The sequence below is a fragment of the Crocuta crocuta genome, unplaced genomic scaffold, assembly GCF_008692635.1.
Source record: "Crocuta crocuta isolate KB4526 unplaced genomic scaffold, BGI_CrCroc_1.0 scaffold278, whole genome shotgun sequence".
NCBI lineage: Eukaryota > Metazoa > Chordata > Mammalia > Carnivora > Hyaenidae > Crocuta > Crocuta crocuta.
In genome coordinates, this window is record NW_027532173.1 from 1,428,335 (window position 1) to 1,450,782 (window position 22,448).

Genomic DNA, 22,448 nt, shown 5'->3' on the forward strand with positions numbered 1-22,448 from the left:
TAAGTTGCTGCAATAGCAAGGGCCCTGGGGTAGAGAAACGCCAGTATTACTAGCACATTTTGTTTTAAGTAACATCTCACACACCATCACAGCAGTGGAAGGGCTGTCCCTGGTCTTCATTTCCTCTACACTCCAAACTAAGTAAGAGACAGACCTATGAGATAATTTGTTAGATCAAAATTACTGGGGGCACCTGAGTGGTTCAATCGGTTAAGCATCCAACTCGGTTTCAGCTCAGGTCATGATCTCAAGGTTTCATGGGTTCGAGCTCCACATCGGGCTCTGTACTGACAGTGCGGAGCCTGCTTGGGACTCTCTCCCTCTCCCTGCGCCTCCCCCACTCGTGCTGTCTCTCTTTCAAAGTAAATACAAAAGTAAAAAAACTAAAAAAAAAATTACTAGGTGCTCTGTAATTAAATGATTACAAGGCTTAATTCACTGAAAATGTTTTTCCAACATTTTTCAAAGAATATTTTCACTAAAATGACTCACTGCACCAACAAGACATAAAAATGTTCAGCTCCTCCCGAGAACGCTTTATCCATGTATTTCAAACACCTCTGCGAAGATGATCTGGGGAGTTACCTGTTCCCGAACCTCCATCTGATCATCCACAAGGGGTATGAGTGTGCCGACAATGACATGAAGATGATTTTCTAGAGCATCCTTGCAGTAAGTGACGGCTGTGTGGCAAACACAGCTTAACAGGTCACAACACAGGGAGAAGCTTCGTAACGACACATCCATGAAACGAGAAGGCCTGTGACACGGGGAAGAAACAGTAAGTTCTAGGAAACTGCTTCAATATGAGCTCACTTAAAAGTCATTTTTCTTCCGCAGCTCTCATTCTCAAGTGGCCCTTACATAAACGTCACTTTCATATCTAATTCCTTAATGATTTAAAACCCAGAAAGTGAAGTGACAACAGCAAAATGACAGAGTGGACAGTTCCAAACCCCTCCTGACAGAAATGCTGAAAAACAGGCCAAGCAGCACTCTGTCCAACAGGCAAACATTTACAGCAGTCAAGCAAACGCTAAAATATAAACAAAAACAAACAAAAAACCCCAGCAACTTAACTGTTGGAGGGGCACCTGGTGGCTCAGTAGGTTAAGAGCCTGGCTTCAGCTCAGGTCATGATCTCACAGTTCATGGGTTTGAGCCCTGCGCTGGGATGTGTACTGACAGCTCAGACCCTGCTTGGGATTCTCTCTCACTCTCTCCTTCTCTCTCTCCCTGCCTCTCCCATGCTCCCTCGCACATGCGCAATCTCTAAATAAATAAACAAATAAATAAATAAATAAACGTTTAAAAAAAAAAAAGACCTAAAAAAACTGTAGCAAGTTTTACGGTGTCCACCTGCCTCTGCCTCGATACTCCCTCCCCAGCTTGGTGGATGTGATGGAAAAAACTAACGGCCCCTGTTCCTGGCGTGGGGTCCTGGCCCTTTGCTCTGGATGGAGCACAGCAGACTGTATTTGCTAATGACCATGTCTATCTGTCCTAAACCTGTCTGGAAGCTCCCTGAAGGGCGGCTGCCTTCACTCTGGTTTGTCTAACTTGCATCTCCCCAGGCTGGAAGAGCCATGAGCAGGGCTCAAAAGCAGCACCGTAAATAACACTGGCCAACTACCCACAGTCGTGAGGGGTAAAAGATTATTGTTCACACACGTAAGAGACCACCTAAAGCCTAGGACAAGAAGCTGGAAAGAAAGTTTCCTTCTGAAATTAGAGCATTCAAAATCACTCACATATCTGGGAGGCCGAGAAAGCCATACATATGCCCAGGGTAAGAAGCTTGCTCAAAAAATACCCAAGAAGATCGTACGTTCACACTGGGCTAGTCCCTAGGCTCGGTGCGAACCTGCCTGTGAACGGGAGTTCTCACACAGAGCCCACCTGCAGGAGCTGGGAAGATTCATTCTCTGTCTCTCTCCCACCCACTCAACCACTTACTCGCTCCCAGCATTCACAGAAATCTCTGCCAAAACACTACCTGAACACAAGGGACACTCCTCAGTAGCCACACACACGAGGAACACACCCTTGGCAAAGAGAGTCCGTACACTCATGAAACAGATGGCCCACTACAGCCTTCGACAATTAGGGAAAGAAGTCAAATCCTGGGGAAGGGAGGAGCATGATTTCCCCAGTTACCACATTATAACAGTAAAACAGCCAGTTTTCAGAACAAAACAGAGAGCCCTTAAATCCACACTTTTCTAGTCACTTCATCTACAGCAAAGGAGGCAAAAATATACAACAAGGGAAACACAGTAACCTCAACAATCGGTGCTGGAAAAACCAAACAGCTACAGCTACATGCCAAAGAATGAAACTAAACCATAAACCACTTTCTTTTTTTTTATGTTTTATTTATTTCTGAGAGAGAGAGATACAGCATGACCAGGGGAGGGGCAGAGAGAGAGGGAAAAAGAATCCGAAGCAGCTCCAGGCTCTGAGCTGTCAGCACAGAGCCCGATGCGGGGCTCAAACCCATGAACTGTGAGATCAGGATCCGAGCCAAAGTCAGACACTTAACCGACTGAGCCACGCAGGTGCCCCGAAACTAAACCACTTTCTTAAACCATACATATACACATACACATAAGTTGTAAACCCAAAATGCATTACACCTAAACATGAAGCCTGAAACCACAGAACTCCTGGAAGAAAACTCAGTAACTTCTCTGACATCAGCCACAGAAACAGTTTTCTAGGTGTGTCCTCNGATGAGGGTTAATACCCAAATTACATAAAGAATTCACACAACAATTAAAAAGAAATCTGACTGGGGCTGCTGGGTGGGTCAGAGGGTTGAGCACCTGACTCTTAATTTCAGCTCAGGTCTTGATCCCAGGGTTGTGGGACTGAGCCCCACATGCTGAGCATGGAGGCTGCTTAAGATTCGCTCTCCCTCTCCTTCCCACTTGTGCTCTCTCTAAAAACAAAAACAAGGAAACAGAAAAAACAAATAAAAAACAACAGAAAACCCAGTGAGGTACTGGCACAAGGGCAAACCAAAGGCACGGAAATGAGGATCCAGAAATCAATCCACACATCAATGGCCAACTGATTCCTGATAAGGATGTCAAGTCCATTCAACGCGGTGCCCACTTTCCCTACACAGGGTCCTACGCATTTCTTCCATCTGGCTGCTCCTGAGCTGTGGCCTTCTATAACAAACCGGTACTTTAGTCAGCAAACAGCTTTCCCAAGCTCTGAGAGCGGCTCTAAAAATGACTCAAACTGGAGCCCCCAGTGTGTAGCTGGCTGGTCAGCGCAGGTGCCAAGCCGGGCTAGTGACCGCCATCGGAAAGGAAGGAGGGGCCAGCGGTCTGCAGGACTGAGCCCTCAATCTGTGGGGTCTGAAACCAACCGGCTACATCTGAGTTCAACTGTACAACACCCAGCAGGTGTCTGGAGAATTCCTTGTGTGTGCACGTGTGAAACTCTCCAGACACAGACATACACACACACACAGACACAGACACAGACACACACACACAGAGCCAGGAACTGGAGACCAGAACCGCTATAGTAACATAGATATTTCAGGCTATCTAAAATTCGTTTATTTTAAAATGCTGAATTAGGGCGCCTGGCTGGCTCAGTTGGTTAAGCGTCCAACTTTGGCTCAGGTCATGATCTGGCAACTTGTAGATTCAAGCCCCATATCAGGCTCTGTACTTAAAGTTTGGAGCCTGGAGTCTGCTTCAGATTTTGTGTCTCCCTCTCTCTGCCCCTCTCTGGCTCACTCTCTGTCTCTCTCAAAAATAAACATGAAAAATAATTTTTTTAAGTGTTGAAGACCCTCAGTACTAATATTTTTCAAGATGAAGAAATGGTATTCCAACTTTTTAAAAATTTTAGGTAGATATATATTATAAAGTAAAACAAAGAAAATAATACCCTGGCTTCTCCGTTTTCGATGTAAATTTTCAACCAACAAGGTAGAAAAAACAATTTACATATTGGTCTAAATGTATTTCTTACCTTTTGTTGATATAATGAATCAAAGTGTAAATAACATCTCGAAGAACAAAGGCCCATGCTCCTCCTAAGGAACTTTTTATGTCTTTCAGTAATAAACTAACAAATAGGTGATATATTTTCAGAATCCTGTGCTTTTTATAAACATTATTTGTCTCAGCGGCTTGCTCACATATGGCTAGAAGAATTTTCTGATAGGAATCCTGGAAAATAAAGACACATTTCATAAAAACTTGTGTAATCATGTATACTCAGCTATAATAAACCTATTTTACATTCAAAACAACTAATTACAGAATTTCGCATTGGCTTGATACCAAAGGCAAATATTACAGTTAGAAAATTAGTATCTTAAAATACTATTGTCAATTTACCTAGTTTTCAGAGAGCAAAAAATAATTTTAAAAAATGCATATACTCCCTGAGCTAACACATGACTGTTGTGTCATGAAATTTAGGCTTCATCAATTAATACTGACAGGTAAAATACCAAGATATAAGCTTGTAAGTGAGTGTTTTTCTTTTTAATTACTTTAGATGAATTTTTTCTCTTGTTCACCTTTTTTCTTTTTAGGATCCACTCACACAGATTTTCGAGCTGAAAAAGAAGCAATCCTCTCTCCAGTTATTATAATGAGAATGTGTACTCACAGGGCTTTTGGAAAGAATTTCTAAGATGCTTTTCAGCTTGGTTTTATGGCAGTTACTGATATAGGCAAACGTTGCTTTGATCACGTGGGACGGGAAATGAGGCGGGTTAGGAGCAGGGTCCAAACCCCTAAGAGTCAGAGGAAAACAGGCGGTCATCGTTTCAGAACAAAATCAAAGTAATAATAAGCCCACGCTCTACAACTACTCTTCCACTGAGAAATCATGCTTTTAAATAAAATCACAAATGACTTATCGCAGTCTCTGTATTAGGAGTCAGCATATCTAAATACCTGTTCCCTCCATGACTTAATTTTAAATGACTTGCTTACAAATCTTTTACGAAGTTAGTGGCAATTGCACAAATGAGCCTTGGTATCACTTCACATCTGAACTAAACTCCTAAGGTAGTACTGTAAAAACACTAACACCTTAAGACTGGCAAGTCAAACACTATCTATGCCAAATGAAATTATACAGTAAAAGTGCTCTGGTGGATATTATTACTATTTTGCACAGCTGACATGGTAGGGAACACAAAATGCGTCAAGGGTGCTTTCAAGCAGCTTACAGTCAAGCTGGGAAAGTAACATTCATATACAGCCACGTGGGTCTCACATCCAAGTTAAGCTGTAGTACGGTTAAGATCCTGAGAGCTAAGGGGCGTAAGAAAAGGTGATCTAGAAACGCAAGCCACAGATAAGGAGAAGAAAAAAACGGATGTGCCCATGAAATTTCAAAAAATAGATGGCACAATCCCGGACTATCACAGAAAGATTGAGAAGAAAAAGGTCAATGGATTTGCAAACAAGGTGATCCACTTGAAAGAGCGATCACTGCGGGAAGGCTCTGGTGTAGCAACTAAGTAATTACTTCAAGTCAAAGGTAGTTATTTTTAAAGAAACAATTTAAAAGGTTGGCTGTGCCTAAAAACTGAAACAGACATTTGAAGGTGTCAACCAGTAAACTTCCCAAGGGAACTCTGAGACTGCAGCTGACCCTCCACGGTTAAAACACCGTACCCTGAAAAGTCCCCGGGGTCGCTGCTTTGGCCCGCACCGGAAGTTGATGGTTCATGTAACGTCATCAGTAACTCCACAACTATCTCTGGTAAGTTACTAAGGAATAAGTGATCAATCTGTAAGGATACAAAATTAAAATAATGTTTAAGTTCTTATGTCTGTGACCTTTAAGACAGCTCAAAGGGCTAATGTAGGGCATCATTTCCAAAATTAGTCTGTGACCATGAAAGGAAATGAAGGACCAAAGACCTAAGATCTGCCAAGACATACAGCTAATTCCACTTTTTTCTGCTACGCAACCGACCGGTAGCCTGGGGGAGAGTAAGGCAATCCTACCAAACAAGACTCCCTTCATCTGACTCTAGTTTCATTTTAAAGAATCATTTTGACAAAGGCTTTCGCTGTAGTGCTGAATTCCTCAACCTAGTAATTTTCCTGCCAACCAAATCCTGCACTGATCCACACAGTTTCTCAGTCTGCATTCCACTCCTGACTCACTTGGGAAATCTATCTCACTCAACAATACTTTACTACTAAGAATTCCCAGTAACTGGCAATAAGCATTTCGTTGTTCCCTGCAGAACTTTTCCCCAGATTTCTACTTGGCTGATATGCCACATTCTGAGTCATCATCAGTGAACTAAAATCCTCCCAGACAGGAACAGGTTCTCCATCGATCCACTTCCTGCCAGGCAGCCTCCCGGAGAGCCTAAGTCCTCTAACCATACAGAGTGGGCCTGCTGCGTTATACCCCACCGAATGAACGAATGATCGTGAAGTCCTAAAGGAGGACTTATTACTTCTCTAAGTTAGGAAGTACGAGTGTACCAAACTTACAGGCAAATAAATGGCTGATTTACTTGGTACAAGGAGGGTTGAAAACATACTTCCTCATAACAGAAGCATTTTAAAATGTGATAAGACAGACACCAAATGTAAAGATGCTAGCCTTTCCCTCAGGCTTACACATCAGTCATTCAGGTCCTCACTTCCAAGATTTCAGCCCTCTTAAAACTCCAGCCTCACTTCAAAGTATACCTGAGATAAGGAAGGACAAATTGGTCCCATCTGATTAATATCAAAAGAAAAAATAATCAATTTTCTTACACAAAAAATGACCAGTGGCTTCACTAGTTTCATATTCCTCTATAATAAACCCAATCTGTAATGTTCTGACTGAGAACCAGCTCTAACTGGCACTGGTCCATCTAAGCAACTGGGAACCTTGTTCCATTTCTTGGCTCCATGTAAGTAAGTGGGCAAGAAAAAATAACATCTTTTGAAGTTCATCCAAATGCAATTTTAACATCAGTCAACTTTGGTTAGTCATCCCTTACTTACATTAATAAAAAAAAAGTTGAGAGTAACCAATCCTTTTTTTTTTTTAATTTTTTTTAAAGGTTTTATTTATTTCTGAGAGAGAGACAGCGTGAGCAGGGGATGGTCAGAGACAGAGGGAGACACAGAATCTGAAGCAGGCTCCAGGCTCTGAGCTAGCTGTCAGCACAGAGCCCAATGCGGGGCTCGAGCCCACAAACCGTGAGATCATGACCTGAGCTGAAGTTGGATGCTCAACTGACTGAGCCACCCAGGCGCCCCAATCCTCTTTGACTTTAGACAAAGCTCCTGTATATAAATTATTATTAAAAACAGAAGTTGTGAGATTCTTTTTTTACTTGACTCCATGTTTTTCTCAAATTATGAGTATTGACTACATACTAGATAGCAGGGGTACACCAGCAGAAAAGAAAACAGCAGAAAGTGCAGTCTTCCAAGTACTCACAGCAGAGAAGATAACAACACTGGTAAGTAACTTATATTACATGTTAGAAGGTAGTAAGTATCATGGAAAGAAGAATGAGCAGGGCATGGGAGCTTGGGGTCATACTTCTCTCCTAAAGGAAAGAGCTCAATGGGACTGAAGAGAAGTGAGGAACACTTTGTATACACTGTCCAGTATTGCGTGGATTGAACACCCAGCTTGCATTCATGTATTACTGCCAATTAAAATAAATTTTACAAAACAAAAGCAATACAATTATTTCAAAGTTTTAAAAAAATTTTCTGATTAAAAACATTTCATTTAAAATCCAATCAAAAAAGAATACTAATAACAATAAAGAAATCCATGGATTGCCTATGCTAGACAGTGATGGCTACATATTAAATTTTAGTGCATAAATGATGACTGGTCTTAAAACTTTAAAGTTGTATCTCAGGGGCGCCTGGGTGGCTCAGTCAGTTAAGTGTCCGACTTTGGCTCAGGTCATGATCTCACAGTCCATGGGTTTGAGTCCTGCATTGGGCTCTGTGCTGACAGCCTGGAGCCTGGAGCCTACTTCGGATTGTGTCTCCTCTCTCTGGCCCTCCCCCACTCACACTCTGTCTCTCAAAAATAAATAAATGTCAAAAAAAATTTTTTTCTTAAATACATAAAGTTACATCTCAGGGGGCACCTGGGTGGCTCAGTCTGTTAAGCATCCAACTTTGGCTCAATCCACAGTCTCACAGCTCAGGGGTTCGAGTCTCGTGTCGGGCTCTGTGCTGACAGCTCAGAGCCTGGACCCTGCTTCAGATTCTGTGTCTTGCTCTCTCTCTGCCCCTCCCCAACTTGCACAGAGCACTCTCTCTCTCAGAATGAATACATGTTAAAAAGAAAATTTTTAAGTTGCATCTCAGATCAATTAGGGGCTGAGGAGGGTGTGTGACTGGTTCAGCTGGTAGAGCAAGTGATCCCTGATCTCAGGGTTCTAAGTTCAAGCCCCACATTCAGCCTAGAGCTAGTAGGTAAAAGTGAAGCCATACCTGTTTTCCTAGTAAGTTTTCGTCCTTGAGCACATCATAGACTTTGGTAGCCGTCTCTCTCTGCTGTGCCATCTCACTGTTCCCTGTACCCTCATAGGCAAAGTAAGGAAGAATATTTACAAGAATCTTTGGAAAGCAGTGTGTCAGAAGAGTTTTCCAGTCCTCTTGAATCTGATTAGCAATGGACTTCACCTCATCAAAACGACTTCTCATCACCAGATGTGGGATCAAAACCTTGTAACAAGATCTAAAAATATAAAAATTTGAAGTACGTTATATATAACTCTCAAAGTCAAATTTTATAATACAGCCCTTAAAATAATAAAATAAGCATTAGAGCATCATTTTATCTCGATCACTAAACATCCTTACAATAATTTTATAAACACAGAATTGAAGTTAAGTAAATTCTAAATAATCACATACAAAAAAAAACGGAGATCTTAGGGGCGCCTGGGTGGCTCAGTCGGTTGGTTAAGTGTCCGACTTCAGTTCAGGTCATGATCTCACAGTTCGTCGGTTTGAGGCCCACATCGGGCTCTGTGCTGACAGCCACCTCAGAGACTGGAGCCTGTTTCAGATTCTGTACCTCCCTCTCTCTCTGACCCGCCCCTGCTCACACTGTCTCTCTCTCTCAGAAATAAATAAAACATTAAAATAAAAACAAAACAAAATGGAGATCTTAGAATATATCACCCCCCTATCGCTTCTCGGCCTTTTGGCTAAGATCAAGTGTAGAATATATCACCCTAATCCTATGATCAAAAAAAGTGGGAACTGAATTTCCTTTCTATATAATGAATTTATGCAAAATTATTTCATTTATGTAGAATGAAATGTGAAAGAAATTTATGAATTCAAAGTATTTTTTCTAATGTTTACTTACTTATTTTGAGAGCGTGAGAGCGCATGCACAAGCAGGGGAGGAGCAGAGAGAGAGAGAAGGAGAGAGAATCTGAAGCAAGCTCACACTGTCAGCACAGAGCCCAATGCGGGGACAGATCTCACGAACTGTGACACCATGACCTGAACTGAAATCAAGAGTTGGACACTTAACTGGCTGAGCCCCCCAGGTGCCGCTGAATTCAAACTATGAATATAAATACTGTTATCACCAAAATGAAAGAACAACCACTGAATAGTAATGAATCACTTCCCCGTTATCCTGACACTATTATTCTCTAGTTGTTCCAGATATATGTTTTGAATCCATTTTCAAAATTTTCTACTCAAGAGTTAGGAATTTGCAAGCTAAGTATTTTTGCATTACATTTTAAATCTAATAAAAACAATGACAAACTGGTCCATAGCCAAGGAACAGAAAGGAAGAACAATGCAGAAATAATCAGCCACTGGTAATTTATCTTTGTTTGTCATAGGGAAGAATACCAAAACTTAAAGCTGAAAGAGACCTTAGAGACCTACATAACTTCCTTACTGTACACACTGAAAAACCAAGGCCCAGGGGGAATTTTTATGGCTTGCCTGAAGTTACGCACTATTTACTGACACAGTGAAGACCAGATCCTAAATCCAGTGATTCCCTCCAGTACATTCTAATTAAAACAAGCGGCCCTGTCTCTCCTCCTACACAGCCCCTCAGCTCCGTGCGTGCATGAGTGTGCATGTGTGTGAACGTGTATGTGTGTCAGGTGGGGGTGGGGGGCTCCCAAACATTACCATCGAATTTTAAAACGAACATACTTCACATGTGTCATTGTAGACCTACCTATAGAAATCCTCGATGTTTGTGTAGTTTAATAAAATAAAAGGGAAAGAACATAAGCTGTGTTCAGTATCTTGAAGATTCAGCCATTCCAAAACCAGATAATCCAAATGAGAAGCCATGAAGTCTTCTAAATGTCTGTACCCAAAAGTTTCAGAAACTTTCTCTAAAACCTGCACAAATCAGAAAGAAGTCAACGTTTTAAGAAATCAACAAAATAATAAATCATCTAAATCCTTCATTATTTATTTACCACCTAACTTTGACCCGTTCATTCAACTATTCTACACCTTGGATTCTTCATCTCTGAGATGGAGATAATAAAAGTACTTAGACTTCAGAGATGCTAAACAAGAAAACTGTATTTAATATAATTAGCACAGAGCCTGGCATGTAGCCAACACTTAGTAAATGTTAAAAGGTTAACTGGTCTAACACTGAGTACCTAGAGGCTGACCTATTTTAAGGGTCCATGGGGGCGACGCTGGTCAGGCCACTGGTCTATCAATGGTTCATCACATGAACATCTATGATAGAAAGGGGTGGAACTTTCCAAACCATGGAGGTGAGGTGGTGGAATGGGGCAGAGGTGAATATTCAATGACAATGTGCTGATGTGTCTGCACGAATGGACTCCAGTGTTCCTTTCCCAGTCTTGCAACTTTAAAAGTGTCACAGCTCTATGATTTGACTTCTAGCCCTGCTAGATCCCAAGGTCGTGACCCATAACCTCCCAGGCAAAAACACCTGCTACTGCTCTTTCCTCTATGGGTTTCCCTCAGTAAAAGCAATCAGAGGGCCTGGTCTGCACTATGATCAGTCAGTGATCCCTGTCAGTTCAATGAACACCCTGTGACATGCTGGAGGTAAAAAGTAAATGATGTCGCGTACAAATATACATACACTGAAGAGTTACTGCTTTCCAATACTCCAGGTCTAAAAAATAAAACTGTCTCCAAGTCTTTAACAAGTGCCACTTTAAAATAAGCTTACACTTTTAAAATTGTTACCCAAGAGTGATAATAAAAAACATTCATCGCCAGGTACCTTTTTAATGAGGTGAGGCTCTAACCCACTCTCGTTCACAGCCTTGCACAGGGCAAACAAAGCCTGTTTCTCACAGACGGGGCTGCAGCACAAAACCACAGCTACTGTCATGAGCAGGACGGATTTTCTGTTATACACCTCATCCACAAGTTCAGTGTTCGCAGCTCTGTGGGCCTGCAACGAATTTTAAAAACAAAAATGTCATATAAATACACAAACATCACAAATACACCCATCAGGCTAAAAGCAATGTTCACCATTATGACATCGAAGCAGCAGTGAGCAGTTTTAGATCCTAGAGTGAAGGAACCAAGAGCAGAGATCTGAGAAAACAATCAGATTTTTTTTTATAAGATATGATGGAAAGAAGTCACAAACATTTCAGTGAGGTATAAAGCAGTTTAAAGAAAAACGAGAAAGAAAACGCAGCCAAGGGCAACCTGGGGGTCCCCAGAAGGGGAGGTGGTGAGTGGAGGGAGGAAACACGTGATGGGGTGAAGGATGCACTTGGATGAGCACAGGGTCATGTCTGGATATGCTGAATCACTATACTGTAGACCTGAAGCTAACATAACACTGTATGCTGACTGGAATTAAAACAAAAACTTAAATTAAAAAAAAAATCCAAGGTGGGGAGAATGATTAAAAGCTCCTTTTTCAATTACCAAGTATACATCCTAAGATGTTTTTATCATCGTAATTTCATAGACAGCTCTTTATATTTAAAAAAATACTGTCACATGTACTGTCAAAAGTAAAAAGAGGGGTGCCTGGGTAGCTTAGTTGGTTAAGTGTCCAACTCTTGATTTCAGCTCAGGTCACGACCTCGCAGTCAAGCCCCATATCAGGCTCTGTGCTGGGGAGGGAGCCTGCTTGAGATTCTATCTCTCTCCCTCTGTTCCTGCCTCATTTGTGCAAGCACTTGAGTGCGTGTACTCTCTCTCTCTCAAAAAAAAATAAATAAATAAAAGGTAAAAATAAAATCACAGAACTAGACAGAAAGATACATGCTTCTAGTTTAATGACCTATCATTATAATATCTCAATAGATATGAACAATTTTTTGACTGGCTAAAACTGATGAAAGCTTCTCAGGGCACCTAGCTGGCCTGGTCAGTTGGAGCGTGAGATTTTGATCTCAGAGTCTGAGCCCCACAATGGGTGAAGAGATAACTTAAAAATAAAATCTTAAATGGGGTGCCTGGGTGGCTCAGTCAGTTAAGTGTCCAACTTTAGCTCAGGTCATGATCTTGTGCTTCAGGAGTTCAAGCCCCGTGTCAGGTTCTGGACTGACAGCTCAGAGCCTGAAGCCTGCTTCTGATTCATGTCTTCCCCTCTCTCTGCCCCTCCCCAACTCATGCTTGCTCTCTCTCTTTCTCTCTCTCAAAAATAAACATTAAAAAAAATTTTTAAATAAAATAAAGTAAAATCTTAAAAAAAAGTTTCTCTTCACACTTAGAAAACTCTCCCACCCAATGATCCTACTTCTGGTTTTTTGTAACAAGGAAAAGAAAGAACCTTTACCAAATGGCCCTCATTGACATGTTTGACAATAGCTATGAGGTTCCCACTAAGTCAGCTACTTCACTACTTCCTTAAGAGACAGAGAGAGATCTATAGACTCTCTAACATCCTAGTTAATCTACTTCTGCTCAGAACCAAACCCAAAATACCAGCTGCCCTCTATAATGTATAAAAGAGCCCAGATTCTGTTTATCAGCTTGTTCATGACAGTGTGTTTTTTTTTTTTTTTTAATTTTTTTTAAATGTTTTATTTCTAGGAGAGAGAGAGAGACAACGTGAGCAGGGGAGGGTCAGAGAGAGAGGGAGTCACAGACTCTGAAATAAGGTCCAGGCTCTGAGCTGGCAGTCAGCACAGAGCCCGATGTGGGGCTCGAACCCACGAACCACGAGATCATGACCTAAGCGAAAGTGGGACACTTAACCGACTAAGCCACCCAGGCGCCCCATGACAGTGTGCTTCTATTAATGACATGTAAGACAGAATTTGTTCCTTTTGATAGCTATTGCAATGGGATTCATAAAGTGCTCTCAAAATCTAAAACTTATTAGGACTTTTTACAAATGAATTTCTATCATGTCAATATTTATCCTTTTTGCTTGAGGCAGGCTAATCTTAAAGAGTACCATAATATTATCCACATTCATCTTTCTAATCTATTGGAACTTTTATGAATTTCACATTCTTTCATGCATCTGTCCTTTTAAGGTGTGTGCTATCACCGATTAGACAGTATCTGATCAGCCACCTCATATATTTATTACAAACATACCAAGGCATAAATAAGTGAATAAATTCTAACACTCAGATCATTTTGCCATTTAAGAAATATTAGTATTCTACAAAGAAATATGAGAATCATAAGGCTCCCTAAAGAACACCAACATAAGTTGATCTCCCCTATCAGAACACAGTTCTCTAAATTGACTTTTAATCAGATCTTACAAAAAATATTTTAAAACTGAAATCATATAAAGCAACTTTTCTAAACACAACACCATAAAATCAATTTAAAAAAACCTGACAAAAACACAAGAGCACACAGGCTAAACAACATAGTGCTAAATGAAGAAAACAGACAGGAAATAAAAATATACATGGAAACAAAAGAAAATGGAAATACAATGATCCAAAATCTTTGGGATGTAGCAAAAGCAGTCTAAGAAAGAAATTTATAGCAATACCTCAAGAAACAGCAAAAACCTCAAATAAACAACCTAACTTTACACCTAATGGAACTAGAAAAAGTAGAACAAGCAAAGGCCAAAGCTAGTGGAAGGAAGGAAATAAAGACTGGAGAGGAAATAAAGAAAAGAGACGACAATAACAACAACAGCCGCAGAAAAGATCAATGAAACCAAGGGCTGGTTCTTTGAAAAGATCAATAAAAGTGATAAACCTTTAACCAGATTCATCAAGAAAAAAAAAAATCACATGCCAACAAACTGGACAACCGAGAACAGATGGATAAATTTCTAGACACTAGATAAATTCCAAAACCAAATCAGGAAGAAATAGAAATTTTGAATAGCTTACTAGTAAGGAAATTGAATTAGTAATCAAAAAAGTCCCAACAAACAGATGTCCACAACCAGATGGCTTCACAGGTGAATTCTACCAGACATTTAAAGAAGAGATAATGTTTATTCTTCTCAAACTACTCCAAAAATTAGAAGAGAAAGGAAAACTTCCAAATTTATTCTATAAGATCCTGACACCAAAACCAAACAGACACAAAAAAGAGAACTACACACCAATTTCCCTGATGAACAAAGAGGCAAAACTACCCAAAAAATAATAACAAACTAAATTCAACAATACATCAAAAAGACCATTTGCTGCAATCAAGGGGATTTATTTCAGGGATGTAATAATGGTTCAATATTCATATATGTTCAATATTATATATCAATCAATATGATATATACTATGAACAAGAGGAAAAATAAAAACCATATGATCCCCTCAGTAGATGCAAAAAAACATTTAACAAAATAAAACATCCTTCACAATAAACACTCTAAACAAAGAGGGTTTGGGGGAACAAACCTCAATACAATAAAGGCTATATATGAAAACCCTGCAGCTAACATTATACTCAATGGTGAAAAACTGAAAGCATTTCCTCTAAGATCAGGCACAAATAAAAAGTGTCCACTCGTACCATTTTTATTGAACACAGTAGTGGAAGCCCTACTGTAGCAACCAGACATGAATTAAAAGGCATTTTAATTGGTAAGGAAGAAGACCATTAGAACTCATAAATGAATTCAGTATACTATTGCAGGATACAAAATGTATACACAGAAATCTGCTGCAATTTTTTATACACTAATAACAAAGTAGTAGAAAGAGAACCTAAGAAAACAATACCATTTACAATTATACCAAAAAGAATAAAATACCTAGGCGTAAATTTAACCAAGGAGGTGAAAGACCTATACCCTGAAAATATAAGGTATTAATGAAAGAAATTGAAAATGACACAGAAAAATGGAAATATATGTCATGCTCTCATACTGGAAGAATACTGTCAAAATGTCCATACTACTCAAAGCAATCTACAGATCCAATGTAATCCCTATCAAAATACCAACAGTATTTGTCACAGAACTGGAACAAATAATCTTATAAAGTTTGTATGGGACCGGAAAAGACTCTGAATAACCAAAACAGTCTTGAAAAAGAACAAAACCAGAGGTATCACAACCACAGTAATCAAAACAGTATGGTACTGACATAAAAAAAGATATACGATCAAGGCAACAGAACCAAGAGGCCAGAAAACTTACATGGTTAATTAGTCTATGACACAGGGGGTAAGAATATACAATGGGAAACAAATAGTATCTTCAATAAAATGGTGTGGGGAAAACTGGACAGCTCTATGCTAAAGAATAAAACTGGACCACTAACTGGACCACTAACACCATATACAAAAATAAACTCCAAATGGATGAAGAGTTTAAACGTGAGGCCTGAAGCCATAAAATTCCTAAAAGAAAACATTGGCAGTATTCTCTTGGACAATGACCTTAGCAATAGTTTCCTGTGTATCAATTCAGGCAAAGAAAACTAAAGCAAAAATAAACTATTGGGAGAACACCAAAATTAACAGGCTTTCTACACCAAAGGAAGGAAACCATCAACAAAACTGAAAGAACCTATTGAATGGAAAAAGATATATGCAAGTGATATATCTGATAATGAATTAGCATCCAATATATACAGAGAACTTGTACAATTTAACACATGAAGAACAATTTGATTAAAAGATGAGCAGAGAACCTAAATAGACATTTCTCTAAAGACATACAGATGGCCAACAAACACATGAAAAGATGCTCAACGTCACTCATCATCAGGGAAATGCAAACCAAAACCACAATGAGCCATCACCTCACACCTGTCACAATGGCCAGTACCAAGAAAATCAGAAATAACAAATATTAGCAAGGATTTGGAGAAAAGGAATCCTGTGCACTGTTGGTGGGAATGTAAAATGGTACAGCTACTGTGGAAAACAGTATAAGGTTCTTCAAAAAATTAAAAATAGGAATCCTTTATGATCCAATAATTTCACCAGTGGGTACTTACCCAAAGAAACAAAAACACTAATTTGAAAGATATACATACCCCTATGCATTATTTATAATCTCCAAGTGATGGAACTAACCCAAGTGTCCACTGACAAATGAATGGATAAAGAATACATGGTGAAAGAGAGGGCAGGTGGGTGCAATGGAGTATTATTCAGCCACAAAAAAGAATGAGATCTTGACTTCTGCAACAACATGGATGGACCTAGGCAGTATTATGCTAAGTGAAATAAATCAAAGTAACACAAACACCATATGATTTCACTTCAAGTGAACAAATAAAAAATCAGACTCTTAAATACAGAAAAGTAATGGCTAGCAGAGAGGAGGTAGGTGAAGGAATGGATGAAAGAGAGAATGGAGATTAAGAGGCACAAACTTCCATCTATAAAGTAAGTCACAGGGATGAAAAATACAGCACAGGGAATATACTCAGTAATATTATAATAATGTTTTATGGTGACTATATTTATCATAAGCACTAAGTAATGTATGTAATTGTTAAACCATTATGTCATATATATGAAACTAATATAACATTGTATGTTAACTATACTTCAATTTAAAAAGATTTCTTTTTCAAAGTTTACTTATTTTGAGGGAGACAGACACTGCATTAGTAGGGGAGCAGCAGAGAAGAGAGGGAGAGAGGGAATCCCAAAAATAGGCTCCAGACTGTCAGCGCAGAGCCCCAAAATCATGAACTGTGAGATCAGGACCTGAGCCAAAATCAAGAGTCAGATACTTAAGCAATCAGCCACCCCTTAACTAAAAACTTTTAAAAAAGGAAGCCATTTATACAGAGTAAATTTTGTTTTTCCCACAAAAATAGTACAAGAAAATTGAACCAAAGAAATTGCCATTATTGGACCAAGTCTAACCTATAATAAGGCAATTTCAATTAATTCATACAGTTGTTCTGTAAACCAGCGGATGCTGTCTTAGACCACACTTGGTAAAATAGTATATGGCATACATATAAGAATTGATACTAGCAGGTATGCATTGTTAAAATTACCACTTCTCTCATTCCTTCCAGAGCTTTCGAGTATGCATTTTCAAAAGCTGTTTGCTGAAGTTTCAAAGGAAGTGCTTTCAATAATGTGGCAGAACCTCCGTGCTTCATATCCTGGAATAATCTTAAAAAAAAAAAAAAAAAGTAAACAGTGAAATAACGTATGTTAAACACAACTTTCCAAAGGGTACTATTGGACACAATAAAATCACTCTGTGATACACACTAACATACTGGGTCTTCTTTCAAAAAACTACTGAAATCTGAACCATTTAAACAGGTTCAGATCCGCAGCTTAATAACATATATTCCATTTTCTCCCAGAACTGAAAGAGTCTCAAAAGATCTGTTAGCTTACTGCCCAAACATAAACAGTCCTAAACTCAAACCAGACCATAAAGAAAAATTATCCCCCAAACTCCAATTAGAAGATGCTTCAGACTCCTGTCCATTTGCTCTAATTGAAAAAAAAAGTGATCTTACACATCAAAGTGGACAGCTTTATGTCTTGATGATCTTAATTTTTTTTACATGATGGAGAAGAGGTGACCCGCGCTTTCTGCATAATATCCTATCATATATATGTAAGGATAATTCTTTCATCAATTTTGTCGTTTATGCTTTTTTAGTAACCAAAGCTTTTATACTTTTTGGTGTTCCTCTGACTCCTCCAATTTCTCTAACATCTCTTAAAATAGCTCAATATTAAGTATCAAAGAAGTTAATAATCAAAAAACAAAAAAATCCCAACAAATGTTATATTCATGCCATTCTTGAATTTATATAGTTTTGAAATCTTACAGAGGTTTTACAAAGACATCGCTACACTGCTTTATTACACTTAAATTAGGGTTCTCTATCACTCCAGATCTCTAACTTGGGTGTATATTTTCCATCTCGTAAGGACCTGAGGTAAAGCTCACATTCCGGTGCAATCCTAACAATGTAAGTCCTGAATAGAATTCCATAATACAAGGAATTGGGACACAATTCTGATCCGTGAAAATACTACTGTCAGCACGTTCAAACTTTGCACACATCAGGTTATCTAACACACACATGTATGTGTCACATACACATGTATGTGACAGCAATCTTTAATTATTGGTCACTTACACCTGAATAGTAAAGTTACTCAAGTGATTTTCAGTGTTGAGGATTTTAAAGCATAATGTAACTTCCTTTTTCAAACATTCATTTATGTTATAAATTACTGAACACCTACCAAATGCTGATTATGGTCTTTGGTGCTGAGTAATATAGCAACTCACAAAACAGATAAAAAGCCAAGGCCTTGTAGCAGCTTATATTTTAGCTAAATGTATAAGAATATAGCATTTCAAGTGTTCAAAAATGCTGAACAACCTGATAACCATGCAGTCCTAAGAAATTACTGTTGCTCCTTCAAGTCCTCAAACATAAAACAGGTCTACATGACAGAATCACTCCAGCGCCTGACTGTGCGTTCACTCAAATAAATATAATCGTAATTAGCACAAAACAAAATGTGCCCATCTTCATTTTACAAACTCATATAAAATCACAGTGACATCCAAACATTCAATACCTTCTGGAAGTGGTAGGAGACACATCTTATTCAACTCAACCACTCACTGGCTGTACTACACGGAGTAAGTTACTTTCTCTCTGAGCCACGCTCTTCACATATAAAATGGGGAAAATAATAGCATCTAAGGGATAGACTTGTCAGAATTATGAGAACACATAAATGCCAAGCCTACAGCATATGCCCAGTCAATGTCAGCGCCTCTCAGTATCACGACTACAGACCCGTGACTGTGCCCTACAGGACGGTGCTGTCTGCGGCACTTCAGACACACCACGAGTACGGGTCCCATTACCTATTGATGGACGCTGCGGCCAACATGCTAACTTGATGATGATTATCAGCAAGAAAATGTGGAAATACTTCGTTCACAGGAAACTCTTTGCCCACTGCATTAAGAATAGCCCATTTTGAATAAGGATCAGCCTATGGGAAAAGAGCTAATGTTAAATATGAAATACTAAGACAAAAAATTACCCATTAACAAACAGAAACAAAGGCTACCTTGAAAATCTCAATAGAGACCTTATTAGTAGTTGACGTGGAATAACTCACCTCAAGCAAAGTCTTAAGGCATTTTACCAGTGCCATTCTTACAGAGAATGTGCACTTCCCCTCCTTTGCTAAGTGCCTGAAATAAAGTAAGTGTTTCAAAGTCAAATAATTATTCCACTAAAAGCTCAGTCAAAAAAAAAAAAATCACTGAATATCATACTTAGTCGAAGTTTCTTCGAAAATTTCTTTCCATACTAAATTTAATTCTCATTATGTAGTATATGCCAATATTCTCAGCTTCTAAAAAAAAACTCCAAAGAAAAGAAGCTAGTTTGGAAAGGAGTTCATTTTAATGTACATTATTTGTTTTCTAGGCTCACACCTCATCTGGGGGCTGTTACACTTCAGCGAACCACGTTATTTATAAACTTGCTTTAAAAGGAAAACATCTGTAAAGTTTTGTTTTTATATCAAATATATCAAAACCACACTCTATACTGATTCAGAAGTCCTTATCAATCAAGTGCGAGGAGGGCCCTAAATTACATATATGTGCTCCTGTGTAAGTAGCATAAAACTCGCATCGTGTCATGTCACACTGCTGACTGCACACACACATTGGTGACAAGGTCACAGTGTTCACTGTTGTTCAAGCAATCAGGAAGGAAACAGAAATTACATGCTGCTCCTGTTAAAAGATGGATATACTCACATTCAAGGATTAGAATAAATCACGAATACAGAAAGGCAAAGTTAGCAAGTGCTTCTAGAGTAGCAAAAGAAAGTTGAGAACTCCACAAAACACTGCGCACCTACCAAAACGCTCCAATCACTGTTAGAAACTGCCCCTGAGCGTCCCTTGTGTTTTCAGCGTCCATACTGCCTTCACACAGGTTCGTCACAATGGGAACGACGTGGTTTAAAACTGTTTTACAAACATCCTGGTCACGGCGATACAAAGAACACACGTTGCTGTAGTGGAAAAAGTTTAACTTTTAAGTACAGCAGAACACACCAGTTACTTAATAAATTTAAAATGAACATAACACATGGTTTTAATTTCTTACGATAGCGGCTTTAGGAGTTCAACAACCTCTTCCATTGGCAAAGGATGTTCTTCTCCAGGAAGCTCCTTTAAAAGTACTAGATACTAAGATAGTTGAGGGGGGAAAATCATTTTTTTTTCTACAGGTCATTTGCTTAAATAAGTATAAACATGTAATCATAAATCCATACATTAATGCACGCACACGTACACACACACACACACACAAAGACCAGTGAATCTGTAAAAGAGGCAATATAGTAATAAAAAGAGTCTGAGGTCAAACAGAGCTGGACTCAAATCCCCGCACTACAACCTGTTACTTGTGTGGTTAAAAAACATGCCTTGTGGGGCGCCTGGGTGGCTTAGTCGGTTAAGCGTCCGACTTTCGCTTAGGTCATGATCTCACAGTTCGTGGGTTCGAGCCCCGCGTCGGGCTCTGTGCTGACTGCCAGCTCAGAGCCTGGAGCCTGTTTCAGTCTGTGCCTCCCTCTCTCTCTGACCCTCCCCTGCTCACGCTGTCTCTCTCTCTCTCTCTCCTAGAAATAAATAAAACATTAAAAAAAAAAAACCAACATGCCTTGTAGTCTCACCTGTAAAATGTGGACAGGGCACTTACATGCCCAGATTACTGAGGGTTAAAGGGAATGAATATAAATGTCTAACATGTATTGTAGGAATTCAATAAACAGGTAGTTGTAATCACTGTTGATTACAGCTGACTTACAGAGCCTGTGCAAGAATCTGAAATGATCATCATAGTCCTACCCTCTAAAAATAACGTTCAGGGATAAGACTTCAATGGTTAAAAACCGTTCTATGGAATTTTGGACAGGAGACACAGTTGTGGGCAGGGAAAAGTCAAATACGCTGGTTTATCGTCCTAAAGGCAGCCTTGTAGGGTTCTCTAGGGTACTGGGGCTACCAAGGACCACTCAGCAACTGCCAGGCATAATAACGGTAGTGGTAACTAGGCAGTCAGTTTCTGAGAGCTGCCAAATAATTTCCTAGCTGTAGTAAGACATCTGAAGACATTTTCCCTGTCATCCACGTGTAGAAAAATGTTTCTTCCTCCTTCTCAGTTATCATAAAAGATTAAATTGGACTGTTTTATTATTATTTTTTTTAATAGTTTATTGTCAAATTAGTTTCCACATAACACTCAGTGCTCATCCCCAAAGTGTCCTCCTCCATGCCCATCCCCCCCTCCCCCCACATCCATCAGTCCTCAGTTTTTGTCAGCATTCAAAAGTCTCTCATGGTTTGCTTCTCTCCCTTTCCCCCACCATTTCCGCCCTTCTTCTCCCCCTTGTTCCTCCGTCAAGTTCCTCCTAATCCTCCTATACGTGCAAACATATGATATTTGTCCTTCTCTGCCTGACTTATTTCGCTCAGCATAACACCCTCAAGGTCCATCCATGTTGCTACACATGGCCAGATTTCATTGTTTCTCATTGCCATGTAGTATTCCATGGTATAGATAAACCACATCTTCTTGATCCATTCATCTGTTGATGGACACTTAGGCTCTTTCCATGTTTTAGCTATTGTGGAGAGTGCTGCTATGAACATTGGGGTACATGTGCTCCTATGCATCAGCATTTCTGTATCCCTTGGGTAAATTCCTAGCAGTGCTATTGCTGGGTCATACGGGAGTTCTATTGTTAGTTTCCTGAGGAACCTCCACACTGTTTTCCAGAGGGGCTGTACATAAATTGGACTGTTTTAAATATTTGCTTTGAGAGTCATGTGTGTGATGTTATGGAGTATCTTCAACTGACGTTAAACACCAAAGCCTCAGGAAAAGCTTAGAGCCATGCTCACTGGTCAGGGCTAGAGACCTGGGTCAAAACTAGGGGATCGCACAGGGCTCAGTCAAGCACGTGTGCGGGGATCAGAGGCCCTCCCTGAACATTCACTAGTGTTGGGGCAAAGGAGATGACTTACAAGGTCAGGAGCTAAGT

General features: G+C 39.5%; 1 protein-coding gene and 1 pseudogene across 5 annotated transcripts in view; one reads left to right on the top strand and one right to left on the bottom strand.

Moving 5' to 3' along the window:
- ATM (ATM serine/threonine kinase) overlaps positions 1 to 22,448 on the bottom strand; it is a 124,243-nt gene that overhangs the window by 58,030 nt on the left and 43,765 nt on the right. For 3 of the 5 annotated variants that reach the window (XM_077777446.1, XM_077777445.1, XM_077777447.1), the window contains exons 19-30: positions 20,507 to 20,589; positions 20,256 to 20,411; positions 19,500 to 19,575; positions 19,240 to 19,370; positions 17,381 to 17,501; positions 11,242 to 11,415; positions 10,198 to 10,367; positions 8,469 to 8,715; positions 5,664 to 5,779; positions 4,645 to 4,771; positions 3,997 to 4,196; positions 586 to 760 (exon numbers count right to left, since the gene is read on the bottom strand). In XM_077777446.1, coding sequence (XP_077633572.1) covers positions 586 to 760; positions 3,997 to 4,196; positions 4,645 to 4,771; positions 5,664 to 5,779; positions 8,469 to 8,715; positions 10,198 to 10,367; positions 11,242 to 11,415; positions 17,381 to 17,501; positions 19,240 to 19,370; positions 19,500 to 19,575; positions 20,256 to 20,411; positions 20,507 to 20,589 — 1,776 coding nt within the window. Of the gene's footprint in view, positions 1 to 585; positions 761 to 3,996; positions 4,197 to 4,644; positions 4,772 to 5,663; positions 5,780 to 8,468; positions 8,716 to 10,197; positions 10,368 to 11,241; positions 11,416 to 17,380; positions 17,502 to 19,239; positions 19,371 to 19,499; positions 19,576 to 20,255; positions 20,412 to 20,506; positions 20,590 to 22,448 lie in introns of those variants that run through there. The other 2 variants (XM_077777448.1, XM_077777449.1) reach the window with 2 other exon arrangements.
- Positions 9,171 to 9,304, top strand: LOC144242490 (U2 spliceosomal RNA; annotated as a pseudogene).